At 38.8% G+C, this 22,168-nt stretch overlaps 1 protein-coding gene across 5 annotated transcripts in view; it reads right to left on the reverse strand.

Annotated features, from left to right (window-relative positions):
• Nucleotides 1–1,342: 1,342 nt before the first annotated feature.
• Nucleotides 1,343–22,168, reverse strand: part of NIPAL2 (NIPA like domain containing 2) — a 42,059-nt gene continuing 21,233 nt past the window's right edge. Inside the window, exons 6-12 of one of the 5 annotated variants that reach the window (XR_015748986.1) lie at nucleotides 16,791–16,923; nucleotides 15,415–15,511; nucleotides 11,981–12,116; nucleotides 8,250–8,338; nucleotides 3,605–3,668; nucleotides 1,816–1,910; nucleotides 1,343–1,469 (exon numbers count right to left, since the gene is read on the reverse strand). Coding sequence is in view for 3 of the 5 variants with exons in the window: in XM_026690488.2 (XP_026546273.2) it covers nucleotides 1,369–1,469; nucleotides 1,816–1,910; nucleotides 3,605–3,668; nucleotides 8,250–8,338; nucleotides 11,981–12,116; nucleotides 15,415–15,511 (582 nt within the window). In the remaining 2 variants the exon portion in view is untranslated. Of the gene's footprint in view, nucleotides 1,470–1,810; nucleotides 1,911–3,604; nucleotides 3,669–8,249; nucleotides 8,339–11,980; nucleotides 12,117–15,414; nucleotides 15,512–16,790; nucleotides 16,924–22,168 lie in introns of those variants that run through there. The other 4 variants (XR_015748987.1, XM_026690488.2, XM_087962034.1 and 1 more) reach the window with 4 other exon arrangements.

The following is a 22,168-nucleotide window of genomic DNA, read 5'->3' on the forward strand; positions in this document are numbered from 1 at the left end:
AAAAGATTGCAGTATATTTGCAAACTGGGAAATAATTGAGAAAATGACTGAATAGTTGGCTTGACAGTGAATATGGTCTGCTGCAGTTTTAATGCTTGTGGGAAGTGGCACATGGCCTCTGCTTCGGTGATTAAGCCAAGCCCTAAATTCCTCTAAGTCCCATTAGGGGGGGGGAAAACTGAGTGTATTCGGCTTAGTTACCAACATCTGTATATTTACTTGCCAATTTTGAAGTTACAAAGTTCAGTTCCTGGAACAAGCATCAGCTGCTTGAGTTGAATCTACTTGCTGCTATAGTGTTTGTCCACCGCTGTTGATGAGCACATAATTGGAACAAAAATCACTACCAGGAAGAGCTGCAAATAGTTTTGCAAATTGCATGTTACACTTCAATAATGTAGGAGGCAAAAAAATGTTGTTGAAAGTCTTCCTTTTAAATACTAAATTCTAAATACTATAAGGCACGGATATCAAACTCATGTCCTAATGGTGTCATCATGTGATGTATTGTGACTTTCCGCCCCTTCGCTAAACCAGGCATGGGCGTGGCCAGTGTGTGATGCATCCGGCCTGTAGACCGGAAGTTTGTCAGCCTTGCTATAAGGCATTGTTCTTCAACCTTGGCCACTTGAAAATGTGTGGACTTCAACTCCCAGAATTCCCTAGCCAGTCATGCGGGCTGGAGAATTGTGGGAGTTAAAGTCCACACATCTTCAAGTGGCCAACTTTAGAGAACATTGTAAGGTAAACTAGAAAGCACTGAGGAGTAGGTCTGCTTTATTTCATTTGACATAACTTTTAAACTGTAATTAGCTGATGAATTGCACTGCAGCAGAAACATGTATTCTTGCCAACATAAGCTCGGACAAGATTTTGACTTACTCTTTTCCCATTACTTTCATGAAATGGCAGTCCACAAGACCTTTTGCACAACTCTAGCGATTGGAAACCCTGTGGCCAATTTGTCTAAGCCCAAGAATTGCAGACAATAAGGAGTATAATTAATGGCCTAAGGCAGGGCTGTCAAACTCCTGGCCCACAAGCTGGATGCGTCACGCGCTGGCCACACCCATGCTCGGGTTAACAAAGGGGGGGGAAAGTCCCGATATGTCACATGATGCCGCCGTGACAACGTGAGTTTGACAACCCTGATCTAAGGGATATACCCAATTCAAGTTTGACAGGCTGGTCTTGCAATCAGCATTGCTGGCTTGCACAGCAGTGTATGATAGTCAAGGGATTCTGGAAGATTATGAGAAAAACTCAGGAGCTGTGAGGATATAATCATCTGATACATAATTAGCAGAAGAGAGAAGTGTAGTGAATGCAAAACACATAAATGGAAGATTTAAAAAATATATTTTCTTTTTATTCTTTGGTTGGAGTCTTGAGAGAGATACTTTCTTTATATAAAGAACCATAAGATGGGTTATTTGAATCTGGCTGTATTGTGCTGCTTTTCTTCTTCCCTGTGGGATTAGAATAACAATAAAAATACTTGGAGCAAATATGATAAATCAAGTCTAACATGTTTAATTATAAATATATAACATGTTCCTTCTAAAAAGCTTCTCACTATAGGCTTCACTTTGTTTTGCTGTAATAGGGAATGGCAACGGGATGGAAATAATTCAAAATTTTGTTTTAAAAAATGCATTGGCAATACGAAAAGAAATTAAGTGAAAAGTAATTTTTATTAAAGATGATTTGAAGAGATATCTGATGTGGTTTTTCTCTTCAGCCCTCCTGCTAATGGTTGTTTTTCAGCTGTGCGAGTAGGAATGACAGACAAAATATTTCCAGACTCTGACTTACCAGGAATGTGTTCACAGTCTATATAAAATGTTGTCAAATGTTCCTTGCTTCTGTTCTGGGATATTATAGAAACGCCAATAAATGTCAGAGAACACCTGCAGAAGAGTGGTCAAACTTGTGACTTTCATGCAACAACAACCGGCTGTCTACCAGATGTTTTGGTCCACATCCCCCCACGAGTCTATTGGCCATGCTGGCTGGGAGTGATGGGACATGAAGCCCCAAATCAGTGGAGCTTATTATGGGCTTCTCTCTGTTGCTGAAAGATTTGGAAACCAAGTTTTTCTAGGCCACGTAGGGTAGAAACTAGGATAAGCTAACATTACCTCAAATAACAATGGAAGCCTTCAAACAACAATGGGCTGAATGCAGTTAATTTATGATACAACTCAAGTCATATCTGTTCTTCTCATACCACCAAAACAGGGCAAGACTGTTTTGTATAACTGAAGTACACTTGCTGTTGCTGGTAAGCTCAAAAAGCTCTTAAACCTTCTTTTCTCAGAGATGCACTTTTAAAAGGTGAACTACAAGTGGTCCTTTATTTATGACCAATAATTTAGTGACTGTTCAATTACAGCACGGGGGTCACACTTGCGGGATTACGTTGCCATCATGTGATATTTCGTGACGTTTTTCCCCTTCGTGGAGCTGGGGTGGCCATGGCCTGCCTGTGATGCATCTGGTCTGTGGGCGCCAGTTTGATAACCTGAGTTACAGCAAACCTCCTCAAAGCTACTTGTGATACTGTTTTAAAGTTCTGACAACTGTCCCTCTTATGGTCGTGTGATCACATTTTGGGTGCTTGGCAATCAGCCTGCATTTACAGCATCTGCAGTGACGTGACCACAATTTTTGGATTTTTTTTGGCCAGAAACTAGGGTTTGCCTCTGGTCTTCCCTGAAAAAAAGATTCCTCAGATATAATAGGTTTGCTTAAAGATATTAATGGCATTCAGTTGACCATCACAAAAAAGGTCACAACATTGGGTGCAGTTACATGGCAATCTACTTAACAACCATGAAGACTTAACAACCATAATTCAATTATGGTCATAAGCCGAGGACTACCTTCAACTGGTTAAGCTCATGGAGTTTCACCTCTGAGGAACACTGGATATGGTAAGAAGAGGCTCAAAGGTGGAAAAGTTGTTCTGAGTAGCTTTTATGTGATTTTTGGTTTTGTTTTACTATGATTTGTTTTGTGTTTTGGCTTTTTCTAAACCACAATTGCTGAATTGTTCTGGATTTGAGAAACATACTTTGCTGGATATTGTTCTGGAGCCCTTGCCCTTTGCTGTGAAATTCCAAGGGGCAAGTAGCCAGAGTCTCTTTTGAGAAGATCTTTTGGAATGAAACCTTCCTAGCTTCTACAGCAATATCTTTAGGAGGCTAAGATTTAAAAATGTGCATCTCCCTGGTAGTTCAGTAATTTGCTTTTTGCTTTATGTGTCATTATTAGTGATTTTAATATATTTTATTCACATTTATCTTTCCTGTTATTTATTAATGTATCCTAAATTGTTTATAATGCTTAGCTTGCCCAGTTTAATTGATGGATGAAAACTCCCATTCATACATGGTATTAAAACTGAACGAAATAAAACCCACATGTGATCCTTATTAAAGCTGTCCTCTAGCGTGAGAAGCTGTAATCAGAAAAGCCAAGCCCAGATTACCCTCTGTAACTATAGACTGACTTGAACCATTAAGTTGAATTTGTTGCATCTTTGTTCTTTCTCTTAACATAGTTAAGAACTTGAGTGTAATTTTGGAAGTAAATTACTTACCCAAACAGAGACATGAAACTACTCAGGAAGCCTGCACCTTGGAACTCGTGATAAAACATGGCTCCTTGGATTGAGACAAAACCCAAAACAGCATCACTTGAGTACAACCAGTTACATTTGAAAGCAATGACATTTCCTCTAGCTTTAATCAACAAAACAAATATATCTCTCTCTATTATCCATCATGATGGTGATGAAAAAATAACTTTGCAAACAATGCACACATTTGTATAACTTTTGCAGTGCCCTTGTCTGTCACATTTGCCATTTTACTCAGTTTCTCCATTAGCCGAATTCCAGAAACTTCCCTCTCAACCAACTGTTTGGTATTGTATCCGTTGGGTGTAAAACAAAACCTGAAGTAAAATCATAATCACACCTGTGGTCATGTGATTTTCATTTAACAACCACTTTGCTTAATTACTATTGCCAGTCCCAGTTGGGTTCACTAAATGTGATCACTTTGTATCTATTTCAGATCCCAAAAGGTACTTTCTGTCACTATTATACTTCTGTATTCATGCAGGAAATGTGTTATTTTTTCTTATTCCATCTAGAAATGAAAATTATGGGAATATCATCTGGAGAACGGTGTTTTCTACCGTAGAAGAGATGGTTGCAAGACTGTCCAGCTCAAAATTTTTCACAATATGTGAAGAATGCACATAATTTTCTATAATGGGGATTCAGAATAAGGAATAGAGAAAAGAACCAAAACAAGACAACAGTCAGATAAAAGAAAGTTGAGTCTGAGGAAGAAATATAATGTGAAAAAACATCTTAGACTTAATCCTCTCTAGTTCTCCATTTTGGCTAATGCAGGGCACAAATTGAACAGTGCAGATTAGGCCATAAAATCTATCTGTGTACTATCACAATTAGTAAAACTATCACACTATTGGTAAAAGTATCATTTTAAATATTAGTAAGCCAAAAACACAACCTTATTTCTACAGGTCTGTAACTGCTGATATAAGATAAATACAGTTTTAAAAAAACCTCTCCAAAATAACAAGGAATTTCAAATATGCCAGAAACTTCCAAACTCTCTTATTCATTAGAGCAGGGGTGTCCAACCTTGGCAACTTTAAGCCTGGAGGACTTCAACTCCCAGAATTCCCCAGCCAGCAAAGAATTCTGGGAGTTGAAGTCCTCCAGGCTTAAAGTTGCCAAGGTTGGACACCCCTGCATTAGAGCCTTACCTGGCAGTCACCTAGGTCCCTCCCCTCCACGCCACAAGATGGCAGCAAAGGAGTTAGGGGTTTCTACCTCTCTGGACCAAATCATTAAAAGACTTCCAGCTCATTCACACTTAGAATGCTGTACATTTAAAAAACAGTACAATAGCATTTTGAACTGATTTTAAAAACATGAAATAGACAATAAATTTAATAAACCGGTCTTTTTAAAAAAGAGATAATTAAAAGGAATATTCTCAGCTTGAGTAAGTGAGAATAAGGTTCTATCCTGACATTAAAAGTCCGATTGATTATATCTAATTCAATAAATTAAAAAATTTTTTAATTGCCGTGATACATTTTTGTACTGATTACACAAATCAGGAGCTTCCTAATGAGTTTATAATCATGCAATTTCTCTGCCTTGTTCACAGATTACTTGATACCCACTTAGAATCATTTGATGTTCTGCCTCAATTTGGTAGTGCAGTACCAATGCTAAATTTCAGATGACCAGTGTTATAGAATGCAGATGGAAGAATGCCCGAGCCAGAGCAATGACTATGGTTAAGTGAGAACATATGTTTGCTTTTGTGGCTTATGGGTGGGTGTTTTTTTTGTTATTTTTTTTGCTATTTATCAGTGGCACCCCTTAGGGAAGGTGTAAAAAAAAAAAAGAAGATATGGTCTCAACAGGATGAGTCTGCTCTTGTGGCCACAAGAGACATGTGGACTTTTCTCCCCCTGCCCCCCACACCTAATGCCACCATACTATTGCTATTTACAAGGCACAATGCAGCTAGCAAGGACACATGAAACAAATGAAGACTTTCCACGTGTTAGCTCTTCTGCAAAAAACCTCTTGTTATCAGCCATTCTTTGACAGTAATGATAACAATTTCCCAATAACAAATATGGCATGCATACACAATAGTTAAATTGCTTTAAAAAAATGATACTTTATGCAACTCAAATTCAGTGCGAATAAGAATATTTAGGAGTTGGCCCAGAAGCACAGAGAATCAAATTCTCCATTTGGTTACATCATTACAGCTGTTTGGGGGCAAATCTTTCCTCTGGATCAAGTAACAGAGAGCAATTTTAACCCAGCTGCTGAATCAATCTGGATTTTCAAACTTTTAAAGCTCCAAATAAGTAATCCATATAAAATAATGGAATTCCTGAATGGAAATCTCTTGAACAACCAATGACTGAACAAACCCCAGTGTGTGTTAAAAGGATAATAAAATTTAGTGTAAGAATAACTTTTTGGCTCACTGAAAACGTAGTATATTGGTCCCATTTTGCTCGCTTCTGTCTTTCCTCAGCACACAGTGCTTGGGAACTGGAGTCTCTTTTCAACATATCCACTTCACATCATCCAGGATAAATGTAAGTAACTTAAAATGACCTTGGATTCATTCTAATTTCTTCATCTTGGCCTTACAAGTATAGCATATTGAAATAGAATAGGGCTGCTTCAGTACATGGTTGGCTGGCAATTACTTTAGTGCTGAAATTACTTCAGCAGGTAAGAGAATGGGAAAACTACAATGTGTATTAGAAAAACATCCATTGTGTGTCAGTGCAAAATATTTGTAATAAACCAATAAAGCAAGACGGGGGAAACCATCAGTGCTGAGAAAATTATATTCAGATTTTTGTGGCCTATGAATCAATTGTCTTATCCAAAATGGATTTTCAGACATTAGACGTGTTCCAGAAACAAATAAGTCTTAAGGCACCAAAAATGGCAGAGATAAGTATAGTTTTTAATGGATGATGATGATTGTCATTTAAGAAATGCTTATGTTTAATTGCAATCACATCCTCCATGGGAATTGTTTATCATTAGGACAGGTGATAGAGAGAGAGATCCCAGGTCTTTGAGGGAACTCAGGCCATGAATACTGTGACAATGCACAAGGGGACATACTCAGGGGTGGGATGCTGGGGGTTTGCAGGGGCCCAGGAGAAACCCTAGCTAAGAGTCTGTGCAGTTCGGAGAATCCCCAAATCCCACTCCTAGCTGACTCCGCCCACCCCTCCCCTCCCCTCCCAGGAGTCCCCATGCGGCCCGTTTTGGATGCAGGTAAGTGTAGAGCACACGCGGAGGCTGGGGGAGGGTGAAAAAGAGGCTTCCCGGAAGTTCACAAAGGGAGCCTCCGGTGCCCAGGGAGGCTGTTTTTGCCCGAGGAAAGCCTCCTGAATCCGGATAGGGCAAAAATACCCCCCCACACCGTGGTGTAGGAAGCTGACTAGACCATGCCCACCATGGCCATGCCCACCCAGCAACTGGCAGAAAACCCTTTGCTAAAATTTTTGAAGCCCACCCCTGGACATACTGGAGCAAAACTCAATTTTACTTTTACCTTCCCAGGTTCTGTGTTGAAACAAGCCACCCTAGCGTAGAGATAGTGTTGAAGATAATTTTTATTTCTAGTGCAACAGTACCCCCAGTGTTCCAATCAGATTTCAGTCAATCATTTTGGGGGAAACTTTATGGTAAGAGCCCAACATCTTTTGAAACATGAGGTTTTCCATCTTCCCTTATTACTTTCTTTTTTAAATACTATTCATTAATTTGCTTTCATCAAAGTTAATGAGCAACCCTGGGAGCTGGGCCTGCTTTTATCAACCCTGTGCCTCTGCTTTCTCCTGATTGAATAAGCTTCTCCAACTTTTGCCCTTGATATTAATGAGGCGATAGCTCCCGCTCCCACTAAGCAATACATAGTATGATAGACTTGCGGGGCCGTCGCGTTGTGCAACAAGGTCACGTGGTGCAATAAGATTGGGACTGGGTTAGGGACTTCTGTCCTCACTGTGAGTTGTGTTGGGGGGTGGGGCACAAAGGGAGGCTCAGCCCATCTCATTGTACACATGTTGTACTCTGACAATAAAGGTAATAAAAAGTAATGCTTGGGAATTAAACGAGTTACAGTCCCAAAGTGCCTGGAGGACTTGAAATTGTGGGAAAGGATGCTATCTAAGAGTCCATGATTCCCAAAAACCCCAAGCACAAGGTCTCCCCTCTTAGTCTCACTGTCAACTAAAAAGATACTCCTTTGGTCTTTTTAGCTGCCAGAAAAAGGGAGTGAGGGAAAGCAAGGCATTCTTGAAATGCCTAGATAACCACCTCAGCAGCCCAAAATTGTCAGAGCATAAGAAGGTTATTGGAGAGCATGATGGATGACTCTTGGAGATGGATGTGTCCCATTGGAGAAGTCACATCCAGGGGGTGGGGGAAAGACCAGGGTCAAGGGGGAAATGTATGATGTAATTTAGTATCAGCTGCACCCAGCCACACGCCAACATGGCAATTTCTAATAAACCTATTTTCTTTTTCTGAGGTGTGGCTAGAGACTTTTGATTTGAATGAAGGTGGATTTGTTGGAGCCCTGACACTCACATTTGGTGGAAAAGGGGGAAACAAAGATTGATGCCTTTATCTGATCAACATTTACCTGCAAGGATAGAACTAAGAGTAGAGAGCACGTAGTTCAGTGGAATGACTTGTGCTGAACCGTAGATCTCCACTGCTTGATTCAAGAACCTGTAAGAAGAATGTCAATGTAACATAAATAAGAAATTAAAGCCCAAGATATAATTCCTACATTTTTAGGAATTTCAACACTTCTTCCCTAGCAAAAACATTGTATTTTGAAATAAACTCATCCTGTACTTCATATATTTAATTAAAAATAATAACAATGTGGCAGATGACAGCACCTAGCTGATCTTGCCTGATCTTGAAAAAGCCAATGCTTAGCATCTGGATAGAAGGCTACCTGGAAATGCCCCAAAATGTACATTAGATTGAGGAATGGGGGGGAAATGGATTACCAATAAATTTTTGTCTATGCAACCCTCAGATATAATTCAAGGGAGATTTTCATTTAGTAATGTTGATAAAAACCATCATAAGCTCTATTTCCCCCCACACCTATAGGGATATTTTATGTTATTAGGTATTGGGCATTGCCTGAATGTAAATGTTGAAACAGGTAGCCCTCTACTTACAACCACAATTGAATCTAACATTTCCATTGCTAAGCAAGAAGTTGTTAAGTGAGTTTTGCCACATTTTACAACCTTTCTTGCCATAGTTGTTAAGTAAATCACTGCAGTTGTTAAGTTAATAACACAATTGTTAAGTGAACCTGGCTTCCTCATTTACTTTGCTTGTCAGAAGTTGCAAAAAGATGACTCTGGGACGTTGCAACTGTTATAAATACATGCCATCATTTACAAATTTAAAATAAGAAAACTGAAAAGATCAAGTGCAGAGGTTGGACATCTTTTCAGCTGATTCTGTTCCACTATAAACAAAGTTATTAAGAAGGCCCAGCGAGATTGACTTGATAGACTTACAACTGATCCAGATCAGACAATTCCCTAGATCAACATTTATTTTGATGTTTCTGACCTCTTTGACTATGGTTTTTTTTTTTTTTTGTATCTATTCAAAAGTTACAGAATCTTCCAAGCAGCTGTTTGCATATTTGAAAATAAAGATAATTCACTCTTTCAAAGTATGGGAAGGCTATTAAAAAAAATCTCTAAATGCTTCCAGCTAGCAATTTCAACTGTGAGAAACAAAGTTACATAAAAGAGTTGATGTCAAAGCAAGATCTGGAAGAAAATATTTGCTACCACTGCCTGAAAATGTGTCAGGTCTGCAAAACAACTCACAGATCACTGCAAATAACTTGCTAAAAACTTTAGCTGATCCTAAAACAGCTGCTCACCACACAATATTGGTTTTAAAATTACGTGTATTGACTTGCAAAAGGAAACTGTTCCTCCAAACTCATCACAAAACTGTCTAAAATATGCAAAAGAAAAGTATAATAAGCATTACACATTTTAGAAGAAAGGCTTTGGGGTGATAAAACAAACACTGTTCAGCCACAACTATACAAGATAAATTTGGAGAAAAATCGGGAGATGAAATTAAAGGGGGAAAAAACCCTTTAACAACAGTTAAAGGGTTTTTGAATTGAGTGGCAGTCAGTGGCACAAGCAGTATTGTGCAGATGGAAGGAAAAAGGGATAAAACCAGAGGTAGTATTCAGCAGGTTCTGATCAGTTCTGGAGAACCAGTAGAGGAAATTTTGAATAGTTCAGAGAACTGGCAAATACCACCTCTGACTGGCCCCGCCCCCATCTATTCTCTGCCTCCCGAGTTCCAGCTGATCAGCTGGGTCTTCTTTGCTTTCCCTGCACAGGAGAACAGAGCTGGAAAGCAGGTTAGTGGGGTGTGGAGGGAATAGGATTTTGCAGTATCCTTCCCCTGGAGTGGGGTGGGAATGGAGATTTTGCAGTATCGTACCTCTGCCACGGCCACCAAGCCATGCCCACCAAGCCACGCAATGCCCACCAAGCCACACCCACAGAACTGGTAGTAAAAAAATTTGAATCCCACCACTGGATAAAACTAAATATTAACAGACCCTAGAAACTAACATATCCTCAGTGAAAAAATAGATCTGGAAAGAGATTGGACACTACAGTAAGCATATAGTTACAAGAAAGGATAACATTTTGGAATGGCCTTCATAGTCTTAGACCTGAATGTTACTGAACATCTGTGAAGAGACTTCAAAACATTTAGTACTTGCTGAAAAATATTTCTGAGATAGAAGAGCTCTGCAAGGAAGAATGAGAAAACATCTGAAAACTAGAATGGATTATATCTCTCTAATAACTAAAAAGCATTCTTATCAACCTACAGAAAACACATAGAAGCTGTTATTTCTGCCAGAGGTATTACAAAGCCCCAACCCCAAAGGTGTTCAATTCTCTGCATCATATTGTTTTGCTGTTTTTAATCTTTGTTCCCCTACACATTTATGCTATATATCACAATTTGCAGAAACCTTGTGTAACATGTAAATGTTGGGTCATCATTCCATTCCCACCCCACTCCAGGGGAAGGATACTGCAAAATCTCCATTCCCTCCCCACCCCACTAACCTGCTTTCCAGCTCCGTTCTCCTGTGTGGGGCAACCAAAGAAGACCCAGCCGATCAGCTGGGACTCGGGAGGCAGAGAATAGATGGGGGCGAGGCCAGTCAGAGTAAGGATTCATTGACCAATACAATTGATGTTGGATAAACCTTTGCATGCCATTGTACATTCTATTCTAATTTTACTAGAGTGAGTATTTATTAGATTTTTAAAGATAATGAAACACAGTATATTTCATTTTATAAGCGATGGCACCTCTTTCCTGACCACCAGGCATTTCAATTTTTAGGCTTCCAGATTGTTAAAATACTGTACAATAAAAGTGGTGGAAATCTACTACTGTATGTCTTAAGAAATATTCATCACAATTTGAATGCAAAAGTCCTCACCCTGCAGAAGACGATGTGCCATTGAATATACTAAAATATACTAAAATAGCCTTTTGATATCTTGTTAAAGTCCAGTTTCTAATCTGTTTTTTAACAGGAATTATTAGGAATTATTGTGAGGTTTTTTTTAGCAACAACTGAGCAGTCTGATGGATCCAAAATAATTTTTAAAAAACGTGCATGTTTATGGAATAGTCAAGATTTTCAAAGTTATTGCATTCCTCTGATTTTAGCTATTTTTCTAATGTCGCAAAAACAGAGGGTGCACCAAAATAAGTCTTGCATGAAGTTTGTCTACAAGGTGTTTTTCGTAATTTCCAGACTTGCAACCTTACAATAAAGTAGAGCTTACTTCTTCTGCATGTACTTCTTCTCTGGACTACTGCTCGAAGTTGATAGGAGGTCACTAGTTTGGGGAAGGCCTTTCTTCCTTGACCACATATAATTTCCTTCTAAAATAGTCTGAGCTAATTGACCCATACTTCTATATCTATATCTTAGGCCTAGGCCAATTAAAGAGCTACATCTTTATCTTAGCCCTAAATTTCTTTTCTGGCAATTTCATCAAATGTTCCTGAGTTCTAGAATTTATGAACAATAAAATCGTGATCTAAATTTTCTATGCTTACAGGAATTTATAATCTACATTCATATCTTCTCTTTGTTTGCCTTTCTGAAAGCCTCACAAATACAGGTTTCTCCCCAAACTCATAAATGCATCTGTGTCCACATTTGGCAGGACCTGACTGTTCTTTTACGTTACAATACCAAGTATTAAAAGAATATGGAAAAATGGAGAGAACAGTACATTAATTCTACGTTTTCTAAAAACTTACTTGACTTGAAATATACAAGTTGATGTCATTAGAATGAGCATAAGATAGAAAATAGGGTAAGTTAGCTGCATGTTTCCCTTCACAGAAAATGTCAGCATGGCTGCCACTGCTTTCACTGAAATGATGGTCAGAGATGCTGCAGAAAAATTAAGAGAAGCCGATTAAAACAGAACATTAATAAAAATAATTTTATCAATCAACCAATTGTGAAAAATTGGTAGGTTTGCTCATATAGTTCAAAACATAATAACTACCAATGGCCTTCTACTGAAAACATTTAAGAATTAATAACATGGAAATGGTAGTTTATTTATGAACAGTCTCTTTTATCTAAAGTAGATGAAAACTTACTATGGTGTTGCAGTAAGATGATTATCATACATCAATATATATAGCCAATTTTGAGCAATGGATCAATTGAACTTATTAAGAGTATTGTATTGGTACAGTATATAATGCCTGGATCAATAAATCTTTGGATTTTGAATCTATCGAATAAATAGGTTTTCTTTGTATGATCAGCATATAAGCACTAGTCTTTCTTTCCCATCTAATCACACCACTGAATTCATTTGAAAAACAAAATGATCTTTTGTCAGGACTTATAAAAGAAAACATAATCTCGTTCATTCCTAATTCTCTGCTTGTGGTGACAAACTTATCCAGCCTCCCCACAGCCATAAATTGCATCACTAATATATGCAATGTGTGCCTCTTCGTTAAGCCCACTTAGATACTAACTGAAAAATTGTACTTTTCCATAATACAGTACAACCGTTCTATGTGTGTATATAATTTGTGGTTGCACTTTTATTCACAAGGGCAATTTCAGATGTTTGGCACTGTTCTGAAACTCTTTTGTCCAACATGAGAACCAAGGTAAAATAACAGAGGGTAGACCTCAGCAAGTTAAAATGTTGGCATGTGGTTTGTGGAACGAGAGAGTCCACTGATGTAATTTTTTCCCAATAAAACTTGCCGCTTCCATTCTGCTTGCTGACAGATGTATTGCTAGAAGTGAAGATATTAAAACTGATGGTATTATCAGAGATGGTGAGACCATTTCCATTCCTATCAGGCCGAGGGAGCCCCTAAAAGCATCAAGTATTTAAATGCAGCAGTTATTTTTCTAGCTAATGTAGAACCAAAAGAGGATGGATTGGTTTGTGGACTCTGATAACAATTTCTACTTAGCTACAATGGCAGCAGCTGGAAAAAAGATGACATCACTTTGAAAGCAGAAAACTTTTCATTGTCCCTATTTTGCTTCTTGATTCTAACCATGTTATAAATCCCAGATTATGCATGAAACAAAGTGCTGTGCGATGAGTCATTTTGCAGAGCTGCATTACTCAAACCATCTACAGTTTTATCCAATCTCTTTTCTAATAAAAATATATTTAATCTTTTTTTTTTCTTCATGCCTATGAAGTACAGACCTTATTTAAGGCAAGTAGGTCAGATACAAAAGGCACTCTGATTTTCTCCCATCCTCCTTTACACAAGCAAATCAGTATACGTGGAGCGTGGAAGAGAACAGAAATAGAAAACCCTTTTTATAAGCTTTCCAAAACTATTTTTGTTACAAGCCGTTTTTGTTGCAAAATCATTTGCTGGTTCACTGTCATTGTGGATGGGATGGACGGATAGCTGATCAAAAGTTTATTATTTTTAAGATAATTAGATAAAGTTGTAAATATGAATTCATAGCAGTTTTAAGGCCAGATAAATAATGCCAGCTTTTTCCAGAGTGGTAACCTGTAGGAGGAGGGGCAGAACTGAACAATAGAGTTAAAAGAGAGATCAGCCTAGATTTCCTATGTAGCCACAAGGGGACTAAGTCCAATCACCTTGTCTAACTCCAAGCAATGCTAGCTATTAATTGAGAAGATTACCGTGCATAGGCTGCTTAGCAAAACATTTGTTGAACTGGATCTTTACATGTGGACCTGGTCTTTTGTGCCTGACATTATTCCTAGGACAGGACAGGACTGTAACTCTTATTATTGTCAGTCGGGATGGCCAGCAAAACCTCCTATTGCAAACGATGCAGTTGCAAGAGACTTAAATGTCTTCAGATACATCTGGAAATGCTTGTAAATAATGTAGCATCATACGGATTGTATGATACCTTAAAACCAAATTCAAAGAATCCAGATCCACCAGCATCACTAGCTTGTGATCTCTTACAAAACATACTGGAATGTTGTGTGAAACATAACCCATGGATTAAACTGAATGCAAGAGTATGACTGTAACATGCAGATATGTGAATGATGTAAAATTGTTGCCCAATATTGATCAAACTGAGCCAAAACAAGTACTCTCATGGGCTCTACAAGTGTTTCTTATCAGGGCAACCTGGTCTCCCCAAATATGGGGTGGAGCATACTGCTTCTGCTTCCTCCAAACTTGTGTTCTCCAAATGTATTAGAATAACAGAGCTGGAAGGGATCTTGAAGGTCTTCTAGTCCAACCCCTGCTTAGGCAGGAAACCCTACACCAGGGGTGTCAAACTCAAGGCCTGGGGGCTGGATCTGAAAACAGCACCCTGAAAACAGCAAAGGACCAGCCTGTGGTGTCTCTGCCTGTGAAAACGGAGCTCAGGAGAGCCATGTGCATACCTTTCAATAACTTCCCTAAGCAGTTTACAGAGCCAGGCTATTGCCCCCAACAATCTGGGTCCTCATTTTACCCACCTCGGAAGGATGGAAAGCTGAGTCAACCTTGAACCCGGTGGGACCTGAACTGCCAAACTGCTGGCAGCCGGTGATCCACAGAAGTAGCCTGCAGTACCACACTCCAACCATTGCGCCAACATGGCTCTACTTGTTGACTTATGACCACTAAAGGGTTAGTGATAGAGAATTCAGGATTAAGGACCAGAATTTCTGTAACTAAGCAAAGTGGTAGTTAAGTGAGCCATGCCTACTTTTATGATCAGTTTTAGGCATGGTTGTTAAGCAAATCACTGCAGTTTTTAAGCACATCAGGCCATCATTAAGTTTGACTTTGACTTAAATTTGACTTAAGTTTGACCCATTGACTTTGCTTATTGATATCTGGCTGGAACAGTAATCAGTGGTGACCCCAGGATGCTCCAACTGTCATAAATACATGCTGGTTGATCAGCGACCAAATTCTGATCCTATGACCTTCGGGGTGCTGCAAATACAAGGCTGGCTGTCAGATACTCTCTTCAGTGCCATTGTAACTTTGAACAATTGTTGTTAAGTTGAGGATAAGTGTATTTTTAAATGTTTTTAATATAAGAACCTCTATTCTAGCATGGAGGAGAAACAGCACAGGACCTTAGTTCTGGATCCATGCTAATTTATCACCAGCTACCAAAATGTGTGGAGTAAATACTGGTGTGAATATACTTAACAAACAAACAAACAAAAACAAACCACAAGCTTGAACCATGTTCTTACCTAGTAGTGCTACCATTGTTAACAAAACTACAATGTGCTTTGCTTCTTTTCTCTTGTAGAAATACAAAAGAATGCAGAAAGCTACTATTTCCACGATCTGAAAATAGAAAAAAAGATAACCAGCTTAAATCGTTAAAAAGGAAACGTTTTCAACAAAATCTTTAACACAATCTACTTTCCTCTTTTAAGATGAGTAAGAAGAGTAACATCCCCACATTTATCAAGCAATTATCTCCATAAACATTTCCAAAGGCAAAGATAAATTCCCATTTTTTCCTATGTTATCTTACCCTTTCACGTGCCTTGAAAGATTTAAACAAAGGAAGGAGAACTGGGGGAATGGGAGCTTTGCTGTAATAATCTGGCAAACAAAGGCATCCAACTTTAATAATACTGAGCCATAAATATACACAATCATCTTGGTTAGGAGAGGAAATAAAGAAAGCCAAATATAATCTAAGTGCAATGAGAGTACTCCTTTATAAGCAAGTTGTAGGCTCTGATTCTTAAACTATGGCCTATCTTATTCATCATTCATATTATTCAGCTACCTTCTTCTTAAGCTCTAAAAAACATAGAATAAACTTATAGTTCAGTTCAACACACCTGCAATGCATTTGTAACCATATGCTGGCTTTCAATCATTGCCTAGCCAACTACTTGTCAAAAGGTTGCATAAAAGAAAAATATACAGCAGGGTTTAATCGTATGCTAAGCAAAGGTTGCTTTGAAAGACATTTCACAGATGGGACTGCCTTAACACTACATATAACCTAGACCTGCAGTCTCACAGCTAACGGCAACACCCCAACTTGCATGACTTTCCTATTCAAAGTAGTTTTCATCTGGGCCATAGATTGCTCTGGAATTAGCTACTGAATTTCAGCCTTCACCAATTTGATCTCCTCCAGCTATATTGGTCTACAATTTCCACATGCATGACCATCCTGGCTGAAATGTAAGGTATTGGGTGACATATAAATCCAGAGGGCACCAGATTTGGGAAGATGGTTCTACAGAGTATCTTTATAGCATTAGTGTTGTAATTCTGGTGTAACACTTATAAGGCTATACACTTACAAAACTATTTTATGGAGTCCTTGATTAGAAAATTGGCTAATTCAGGCATGCACCATTTAGCATTAAGTCTGAACAGTTGGGTAAACAATTCTTTTAAGATCTCAGAAGCATATTTTCTTTCTGGCATGGCCTTGTGGGAGCGCCATCACTTGAGATTTTCAAGAAGAGATTGGACTGCCATTTGTCAGAAATGGTGTAGGGTCTCCCGCTTGGGTGGGAGGTTGGACTAGATGACCTACAAGGTCCCTTCCAACTCTGATTATCTGTTATCTGTTCTTGCCGCTTGATTCTTTTACCTGGAGATGCCTGGAAATGATTCTGGAAACACTTGTATCTAAAACAGGGCTCCAAGTTAAGATTCTTTTTCTTGGGCATTGTGCAAAGCAAGAAGAATACATAAGTGTTCATTAAATGTTTCCATGCTCTGACCTATGGCTCCAAACCATAGCCAATATTTATTTATTTATTTTGTCAAGCGATTATAAGATAACAGGTATAAGTATAAACATAGTTATGAATACATGAAATGGATACGAATAAGAAAAAAAAAGAAACAATAGGACAGGGACGGTAGACACATTTGTTAGCTTATACACACCCCCTACAGACCTCTTAGGAAAGAGGTGAGGTCAATAGTAGACAGTCTAAGGTTAAAGTTTTTGGGGTTTGGGGAAGAAAATCAATAAACTAATTGCCACTTCTTCTAATGGACAACTTGTTTACTTTTGATCCAGATGAGTTTCACATGTGTTCGGTCATAAATCTGTTCCGTTTCATTTTCCAGATTCAAAATATGGATGAAAATTTTGATTTAGATTTCCTGCTAAGGTATGTTTTTGGATATGTGTCTTTTGAGCCAAAAACTGCATTGAGAAAATCAGAGAAGTACATAATTCAAAGATAACTTAAGATGTGATAACTTAATGTGTGAAACACAAATCAAGCTGTGTGGGTAATGAAAACATCAACAGTGAACTGATGATATTACCTAGTTTGGTAATGAAATGTCTACAAGAAAACAGCCACACTCAGACAACACACAGTTCAATTCTGGGCTACCAATATTCTCCTCTGTCAGTAAATCATGTACTCTTCTCTTTAAAAGAAAGATTGATTAGGTTTATCAGCATCTTGAGATACTTCTTACTTTAGGGTTTTCAACATGTATTTTAATACTGGTGTTTAGAAAGGAGAAATCTGAATCAACTCAAGGGCTATAATCATTCACTATTCTACTTTTCATAAAAGAGCTGCTCCTTCTCTCTTCTTGTCCTTATCTCCAAAATTAAATATCTTCACTTCATTTACAATTGCATTTTGATGGTTTATATGGTTCTATGTGAGAGAGATTCATTTATAAACATTTGGTGCCACTTTAATACAAAACTCCATTTGTAGTATGACAAATGAGTGGGTAAGCAATCCCTATTTTTCTTTCGCCTCCCCAGTCTCAAGTAATTTTTCAGCTGAACTTCATAGTTTGTCCCAGAGGCAACAGAAATATAAATTATACTTGCAAAGCAATTTCCCCCATAGCAAGATAATAGACATGAAGGGAAAGCTTTTTTAAAAATTCTTTTAAACAAAGACTGATTTCATGTACACCTTTCAGCTCTTATAGATGTGAAAGACACCATTCTCACTGTTATTTCTTCTCAGAACCACTTTTTCTAAACAAATCATGCTCTCGCCTTCACAAACCACAGAGAAGATTGTTGTACAATATCCAATTGCTTTTTTATTTCATGGGTGGCCATATAAATCAGATAGATTGATGATAGATATAGATAGATGATAGATAGATAGATAGATAGATAGATAGATAGATAGATAGATAGATAGATAGATAGATAGATAGATAGATGATAGATAGATAGATGATAGATAGATAGATATGATGGATGGTCGAATAGATAGAGAAAAAGATTGCTGATAGACAGACAGACAGACAATAGATGATGGATAGATGGGTGGGTGGGTGGGTGGAGAGATGGATAAAGATTGTAGATATAGATAATAGATAGAAAGAGATAGACAGACAGACAGACACAGACAATAGAAAATAAATGAATGGATAGATACATAGTGAGATAAAGATTGCAGACAGATGAGAGAGAGAGAGAGACAGACAGACAGACAAGAGATGGTAAATGGATGGATGGATAGACAAAAGATACACAGAGAGATAAAGATTGCAGATAGATCGACAGACAGCTACTATATGATAGATAATAGATGATAGATGGATGGCTAGTTAGAGAGCTAAAAAGATACAGAGATAAAGATTGATCTCCATCTTTCTTCTATGCTATAGAGCAAGGGTCTTCAAACTTGGCAAGTTTAAGACTTGTGGACTTCAACTCCCAGAATTCCTGAGCTAACATGACTGGAGGAGATGTTCTGGGAGTTGAACTCCACAAGTTTTAAAGCGGTCAAGTTTGAAGACTCCTGATCTAGAGAGCACTGTTGGAAGCCACATAGTTTCTGTGGAGAGATATTTCTGCGGACTGGAGGGGGTGGGTGGTTTTGTATGCTGCCTGCATCCCGCAGATGGGACTTCGCTTTTTTTCACGGACCGGTTTCTGGCATGTCGCAGACTGGTGCTGGTCCACGGACTGGGGATTGGGGACTCTTGCTATAGCGGACAGAAACTTGCACTGCAGAAATTGCATTCTCGGCTATTCATTCCCATGTTTCATTATAAGGAGACGAGGGAGGTTCCTTTACCAGCCTCTCAAACTTTCTCTCCTAATTTTCATTTTGCTCAATAGCCCTGAAAGCTTTGCTCTTCTCCAAGTAACAATGGTTGAAAAAAGTTCCCTCTTTTACTTTTCTGCAGAAGGATGCAGAACATTTACACAACAGTTCCTATGATAAATGCCTTCAAATAATTTTGATTTGTATATTAAATACATAGGGTATAAATCAATAATTGGGCTTAAGCTGGACCACTATAATTTGGTATAGAGTAGACAATCTTTGTTCAGCTTCAACACTTGGAGTTTGTTATTCCTAATTCTAAGCGTAAACTTTCCTGGGTTGGTCTAAACTAAAGCAGTGGTAGCCAACCAGTGGGCTGAGGACGCGCGAGAAAATTTTGGTGGTCCACAGAGAAATGTCACCCCCAAAGCACTCCCCAGAGCAATTAATCCAGGCTGCATGGGAACACAAGGCTGCACCGCCCACATGGCCTATGGGAACACAAGGCTTGCGTCGCTTGCATTGCGAACAATACGAGGTTGTGAGGGGAGGGGGAAAGGGTGGAGGGGGGGGAACTTGCCCCATTCACCCACACGCCTCGCCTGACCATCAGGCTGCTTCTTTCTGCTTCTTTCTTCTGCTTTTGGTTGCATGCAAGGAAAGCAGCTAAGTCTTTATTTCTCTCCCCGAAACTCCACCAGAAATAAATCTTTGGGACCCTGCAAGGCATTCTACTCCAAGAGGCTGCACCGGCATGACAAATCTCACAAAGACTCATTTCTGGCAGAGTTTGGGGGAGAGAAAGAAAGACTTCTGCTGCTTCTGCTGCTTTCCTTAACATGAAACCAAAAGTCTCTCTCTCTCCCCCCACCTCCCGAAAACGGAGCTGGAGATGGTATCCTCCAATCTCAAATAAAGAATGATTGATTGGTAGGAAAATGGGCTGGGGAATTCTCCTGCAGACTTTTTTGGGGATTTTCCCAGGGTCCCTGGTCCGCGGGATTTAAAATTATGAATTTGGTAGTCCCGGAGGTCCAAAAGGTTGGTGACCCCTGGTCTAAAGGCTAGAAAAGTGAAAATTTTTGTCAAGGCACATTTTCACTTACAATTCTGAAGAAACACAAAGAGAACAGAACACTTTTGCTCCATGTTGCATAAAATATTTTAATCATATTACAGATTAGACGAATCTGCTTCCTCTCTCCTGTGGAAATGCTCTTTCTCCTTTCCAGATTTAACCAACATGCTACTCACCATGGTACATTTTCACTCACATTAATGTAATTCATAGAGCTCATCAAACCAGAACCTACAGTTGGCCTTGCTAGGAGTGTTGCAAATGTCTTTATCCACTTCATACTTGCACTAACATGCAGCTCCTGAAACTGCTCTTTTGTTCCCTTCTTGTGGACCTGGCATCTTACTTGAGCTTACCGAAAATCAGCCGGAGAGCTTCCACCCCCATTTTGAGATTGGAAACACATGGTAGCTATCGCATGAGTGATAAAATAAGCTTTTTTTTTCTTAAAAAAAATATAATTCTCAGCAAAATGCAAATGTAAAAAAACCTTATATTTGGGGATTCATCAGATGGAATGGGTTTGAACAGAATAGAGCTGGAAGGGACCCTGGAGGTGTTCTAGTCCAGCCCCCTGCTCAAGCAGGAGAACTTATACAATCTCAGACAAGTGACCGTCCAGTCTCTTCTTTAAAACCTCCAGTGATGGAGCGCCCAGGATTTCTGGAGGCAGGATTTCTGTTCCCCTGGTTAATTGTCCTCCCTGTTAGGAGGTTTCTGCTTAATTCCATGTTGCTTCTCTCTTTGGTTAGTTCCCAACCATTGTTTCTTGGCCTGCTCCCTGGTGCTTTGTGCTTCAATTGTCCGAAAAATCTTTCATTATTCTCAATCCTTGAGGATTTCAAATAACTAGTCACATGATTTGTCACTAGTCTGGCAAATTGCCATCTATGGAATATGAAACCTGAACCTACACAAAGATATAAATATTATTTTTGTTTCACTAACCTTTATCTGTCATTGTATCTTGGTGAAAATAGACTAGCTTTTTCTTTTTAAGCTGGATTGTTTCTCACAGAGAAGTACTCAACAATTCTTTTTATTGGACCCAAGGAATGTGCATAGAATAGCTGCCGAAGTGAGTAAACACAGGTCATCCATAACTTACAACCACAATTGAGCTGAAAATATATGTCGCTAAGTGAGATATTTGTTAAGTGAGTTCTGCCCCATTTTACGACCTTTCTTGCCACAATTGTTAATAAACCATTACAATGGTTAAGTTAGAAACATGGTTCTTAAGTGAGTCTGGGTTCCCCATTGACTTGCTTGTTAGAAAGTTGCACGACCCGAGGACATTGCAACTGTCATGAATATGACTCCGTTGCCAAGCATCTGAATTTTGATCATGTGACCATGGGAATACTGCAATGGTCATAGGTGTGAAAAGTGGTCCTAAGTCCCCTTTCTCGGTACCATTGTAACTTTGAACAGTCACTAAATGAACTGTTGTAAGATGAGGACTGCCTGTATCAACATCCTTATTCTAGAGAATGTGCTACCATAGTAACAGGTGGTAGTGAAATAATTAGGCTTTGTGGGTGTGGGAAATGTGCTGGAGGTTTAGAGAATGAACTGTATAACATGAGGGAAAGCTTTATTGTTTATGCTTGCTTGCTTGCTTACTGCGCAGTCGCAACTCTTTATCTAAATAGGCCAAGGTCAACAGGCAGATGTCTGCATCACCACCTGAAGATGCCCCATTGTTGTGTACATGACATTATACACAACTTCAATTGGATGAACAATTTGAACTATTGTGGGTGGGAATGTTACCATCACTTTGTATAAGTGTTTTTCGCATGCAATTCCTCAGATTCAGAATTGTTATGATGCTACCACTTGATTTCCAGTAAAAAATATCTTTTTTCTATATAATGGAGTCTAAGCATTTCT

Source organism: Notechis scutatus, chromosome 3 (genome assembly GCF_049901735.1).
Source record: "Notechis scutatus isolate UNSWTSFEM ecotype Mainland chromosome 3, rNotScu1.2, whole genome shotgun sequence".
Taxonomy (NCBI): domain Eukaryota; kingdom Metazoa; phylum Chordata; class Lepidosauria; order Squamata; family Elapidae; genus Notechis; species Notechis scutatus.